Below are 5,388 nucleotides of genomic sequence, written 5' to 3'. Positions count from 1 at the left end.
CATCCAGGGTATCACGAAGCCAGCTATCCGCCGTTTGGCTCGTCGTGGCGGTGTAAAACGCATCTCCGGACTTATATACGAGGAAACACGAGGCGTTCTGAAGGTGTTCTTGGAGAACGTTATCCGTGATGCCGTCACCTACACCGAACACGCCAAGAGGAAGACCGTCACCGCCATGGACGTTGTGTACGCACTGAAGAGGCAAGGCCGCACCCTGTACGGCTTCGGCGGTTAAAAAACTAGTACAGCTTGTACTTTTTCAGCAATCGGTCCTTTTCAGGACCACCATTTAAATTTCCAAAGAGACACATTTTCCAATAATGCTTTGATTCGAAAGTTGATGCTTCATAAATAATATATGTTTATTGAACCAAAATGAAATTTGAAATGAAAGTGGTTCAGGTAGATACACATCTATTTTGTACAGGCTGTGCCGCAGATACAGCATTGACGGAAATTCGCCATTTTGCGATGAACCTCTTAGGTCTTATTTCTGGCCGACTGCTATAGGACCAACGCTTATACAAAATCGACATCTGTTTCCCACACGTCCTTATACTTATTGTTTTAATAATATGGTATTAGTATTGAAAATTCTTCAATTCTTTGGTAACACCTTGGTCGTCCTGAAAAGGACGGTTGGGTTTGTTTATGTTTGTTTATGTACAAGTATGTATCAAACGTTTAAGCCTTCTTCTCGGTCTTTTTGGGCAACAGAACAGCCTGTATGTTGGGCAACACTCCACCCTGGGCAATGGTGACGCCGGAGAGCAGCTTGTTCAACTCCTCGTCGTTGCGGATGGCCAGCTGCAGATGACGCGGGATAATCCTAGTCTTCTTGTTGTCACGAGCAGCATTGCCAGCCAACTCGAGAACCTCAGCGGCCAGATATTCCATCACAGCAGCCAGGTAAACTGGAGCGCCGGCACCAACTCGCTCGGCATAGTTGCCCTTGCGGAGCAGACGGTGAATACGGCCTACTGGGAACTGAAGACCGGCACGGTTGGAGCGGGACTTCGCCTTTCCCTTGGAAAGGGAACTTCCAGTGAGTTGTGTTTGTGAAATCATAAGTGAAGTGAATAATGCCGCCGAAAACTAATGGAAAGGCAGCCAAGAAGGCTGGCAAAGCCCAGAAGAACATCACCAAGAGCGACAAGAAGAAGAAGCGCAAGAGGAAGGAGAGCTACGCCATCTACATTTACAAGGTCCTGAAGCAGGTCCACCCCGACACGGGCATTTCGTCGAAGGCAATGAGCATCATGAACAGCTTTGTGAATGATATCTTCGAACGCATTGCTGCCGAGGCTTCTCGTCTGGCTCACTACAACAAGCGCTCGACTATCACCAGTCGGGAGATCCAAACGGCTGTTCGCCTACTTCTGCCCGGAGAGTTGGCGAAGCACGCCGTCAGTGAGGGAACCAAGGCTGTCACCAAGTACACCAGCTCCAAGTAATTTTCTCCTGCTGCGTATGGGGAGGAAGATCCAAAAAGGCCCTTTTCAGGGCCACAACATATTTAACCAAAGAAACTAAATTTTCAGCTTGCCGTTTGCCAATAAAATGCGTGATAAAAGTTCAATTTGTGTTTTTTTCTGAAGAACTTTGGAGCCATATATACTTTCCATTTAGATACTCTGGTAAAGCAGCTAAAATTAATGCGGCTACAAGGGTACACTTATAATTATTTGTATTAAGACACAAGTTATGACATATTCTTATTACATATTTCTTTTTTAATCATAAACTAATCGAGTCCAATTAAATGTGGAAAAATGCGAATGGCCATAAAATAATCGGATAAGTGAATTGAAAGTTTCTTTCTCCTGTAAACGAACGTTGTAGCCCTGAAAAGGGCTTGTTTAAATTTCAGATTTCAAAATCTAAAATTACGATTGCGAGCATGTACCAGGTACTGTACTTTTTCACAATTTACTTCTTGGCAGCCGTAGTCTTGGCTTTCGGTTTCTTAGCGGTAGCAGGCGCCGCTGCTTTCTTCACCGCCTTTTTGGGCTTAGCAGAGGCCGCTGGCTTGGCCTTTGCTGCTTTTGCTGCCTTCGGCTTCACTGCGGTCGACTTGGCCTTCGCTGCTGCTGGCTTCGCCTTCACGGTTCCAGTTTTCTTTGCATCCTTGGCCTTCGCCTTCTCTGTTTTCTTCTTCTCTGCGGTCTTTTTGGTGGCCACAGCCTTCTTAGCCTTGGGCTTCTTGTCGGCAGCTGCGGCGGCAACTTTCTTGGCGGTGGCTCCGGCCTTTTTGACGGCTACCTTCTTGCTTTTCACCTTCTTCTCAGCAGACGCAGGCTTCGGCTTCGGATCCTTCTTGGCGGAGGCCGACAGTTTGAATGAACCAGACGCGCCTTTTCCCTTTGTTTGGATCAACTTTCCATTGACCACGGCAGATTTCAAGTATTTCTTTATGAATGGAGCCAGCTTCTGGGCATCGCATTTGTAGGTGGCGGTGATGTATTTCTTGATTGCCAGAAGAGATGAGCCACCTCGTTCCTTCAAATTCTTGATAGAAGCGTCCACCATTTGTTGAGTTGGCGGATGCGATGGCGGGGCAGCGGCCTTCTTTGCTTTTAAGGCAGCGGAACCAGATGCCTTTTTGGTGGCCAGCTTCTTCTCAACTGGCGCTGGGGGAGCAGCCACTGGGGAAGCGGACGTTGCAACTGCAGAATCAGACATTTTTTTTACTAAACTACACTTTTTTGTATAGAAAACGGAGCGCGCGCTTGTGACCAACCTCCTTCGTTCGAATGAGAATCGAGGAGGAGAGCACTTCAACTGTGAGTCTGGCATCAGTCATTTGCTCTGCTAATTTTTGCTTGAAGTGCAAACTTATTTTCTTATTTTCAGGGCTTAAGATACTAAAACTAAATAATTTTTTTATCGTTTTACATTCAAAAACGATAAATTAAGAAGGTAATGTGCTAGAAATGTTATGTTCTTGTTTTTGTAACCTTTTATAGCCGTATCAACTTCAAGATTGACATTCGTAACATGAATAATTACTTTAAAAAAAAATTTTAAAATAAGATTTCTAGAAATATTTTGTAACTTGCTAAGGAAAAATGAAGTTTGAACATTTTACTTTAAGTAATACTACAAGTCTTTATACTTATTATTACTTTAGGTATTTTTTTATTTGTTTCAAGTTGTCCCTTGGCTACATGCAAAATTGGCTGTGAGAACACACTCGGCAATAGTTTTCTGATTGTTAAAAATATAATTAACTTAAAATGTGGTATTTGTTCGATGTTTTCTTATATTTATTATGTCTTTGCTTAGCGCAGTCCAGCTTTTGGGGCATTGTTATTAATAGTTTTCACTACATTTTGCTAATATCCGTCCCATATATAAATTCCATTGAGGCCTGAGACCACACTTAAGTTAATATTAAAGAAAAAATATAAAAAGTACATGTTTTAATATTTTTCTTGTTTTTTATAAGACGTTATGCATTCCTTAGCAGCTATGTCTAATTTATAAATAGCGCTCAAAAGTTTTTATATTTTTTGTTGATGTTTGAATGTCTTATGTTGATCGTGGTTGTTCCATATAACGCTACCCTTTCTCAATACATGCCGACATTTAAAACGAAATTTGTTAAAAAACATTTGATAAAAAAAAATAAAATATATTGTAAAAAACTAATATTATATATTAGCTTTATCTAATATTTCAAAATACTCTAAACAATTTTCAGAAATATATACATATAGCTACAAACTGTTTATTTTGCGTCCCTATTAAAAAATATCTTGGAGGTTGCACTGCAGTTAAAATTATAAAGAAAATATATGAAATTTTGTTTATTAAACAACCAACAGATTCATTAGCCCAGTTAATATTTTTTTATGCTGCATTTAGTATTTTTTTTTATTTTTTCTGTTTGAAAGTCTTGACCATCGGTACCGCACAGCAGCTGTCACATAAAAAACCCCGGGAACTCAAATCAAAAGACAATTTCCGACTACTATTAAATTTATCAAGGCAGTACAAATTGGAAAAAATGAATTAACAATTATTCAATTCACTTAAAAAAACGGGACGGAAAATAATTTTTCTTTATTTTTATGTTAAAGCCTCCAGATAAAATTAGTATCTCATTGAATTAATTTGTGGTCCTGAAAAGGACCGATTTGTACAAATTATGTTAGCGCACTGGCAGCCAGTTGAAGCCGTCTCGACCTAAGAACGCTCGCCGCGAATGCGACGGGCCAACTGGATGTCCTTGGGCATGATGGTGACACGCTTGGCATGAATGGCACACAAGTTGGTATCTTCAAAGAGGCCTACTAGATAGGCCTCGCTAGCTTCCTGCAGAGCCATCACCGCCGAGCTCTGGAATCGCAGGTCAGTCTTGAAGTCCTGAGCGATTTCACGCACCAGACGCTGGAAAGGCAGCTTGCGGATCAGCAGCTCGGTACTCTTCTGGTATCGACGGATCTCACGCAGGGCAACAGTTCCAGGGCGGTACCGATGAGGCTTCTTCACGCCTCCGGTGGCGGGAGCGCTCTTGCGAGCGGCCTTAGTAGCCAGTTGCTTACGTGGCGCCTTGCCACCAGTCGATTTGCGAGCGGTTTGCTTGGTACGGGCCATTTTCGAATTCACTGCTGTTCACGTTCACTTCACGTTTCAAAACACAATAAACGATAGCCGCATTTGCTACCTCCTTATATAGCAAAACGGGGAGGGTTGAAAAGAGAGGGAAGCAGAGTCCATCTCAGTTGTCGAGCGGAGAGCGAGACGAACATATCTTTCGGACTCGCTCGTGTTTCTGGGGGTTTAGGTATAAATATGAGCTCGTCGAAAATTTGGAAATAGTTCTTCAGTGACTTTCGTACCGTGCAGTGTGTTAACAGTAGAGAAGAGAAGTGAAATATGACTGGTCGTGGTAAAGGAGGCAAAGGCTTGGGAAAAGGAGGCGCCAAGCGTCACCGCAAAGTGCTGCGTGACAACATCCAGGGTATCACGAAGCCAGCTATCCGCCGTTTGGCTCGTCGTGGCGGTGTAAAACGCATCTCCGGACTTATATACGAGGAAACACGAGGCGTTCTGAAGGTGTTCTTGGAGAACGTTATCCGTGATGCCGTCACCTACACCGAACACGCCAAGAGGAAGACCGTCACCGCCATGGACGTTGTGTACGCACTGAAGAGGCAAGGCCGCACCCTGTACGGCTTCGGCGGTTAAAAAACTAGTACAGCTTGTACTTTTTCAGCAATCGGTCCTTTTCAGGACCACCATTTAAATTTCCAAAGAGACACATTTTCCAATAATGCTTTGATTCGAAAGTTGATGCTTCATAAATAATATATGTTTATTGAACCAAAATGAAATTTGAAATGAAAGTGGTTCAGGTAGATACACATCTATTTTGTACAGGCT

General features: G+C 42.8%; 1 protein-coding gene across 1 annotated transcript; it reads right to left on the bottom strand.

Annotated features, from left to right (window-relative positions):
- Positions 1-4,188: 4,188 nt before the first annotated feature.
- LOC127010641 (histone H3-like) lies at positions 4,189-4,666 on the bottom strand. The gene has a single exon (XM_050884969.1). The coding sequence runs from the start codon at positions 4,597-4,599 to the stop codon at positions 4,189-4,191; it is 411 nt and encodes a 136-aa protein (XP_050740926.1). The 5' UTR covers positions 4,600-4,666.
- Positions 4,667-5,388: the final 722 nt, after the last annotated feature.

This window comes from Drosophila biarmipes, chromosome 2L (genome assembly GCF_025231255.1).
Source record: "Drosophila biarmipes strain raj3 chromosome 2L, RU_DBia_V1.1, whole genome shotgun sequence".
NCBI classification, from domain to species: Eukaryota; Metazoa; Arthropoda; class Insecta; order Diptera; family Drosophilidae; genus Drosophila; species Drosophila biarmipes.
The sequence above is the reverse complement of the archived record's forward strand: the minus strand, read 5'-3'. Positions and strand labels throughout refer to the sequence as shown.

Coding starts and splice junctions, on each gene's coding strand:
- LOC127010641 (XM_050884969.1), bottom strand. CDS start 4,599: ATGGCCCGTACCAAGCAAACCGCTCGCAAATCGACTGGTGGCAAGGCG.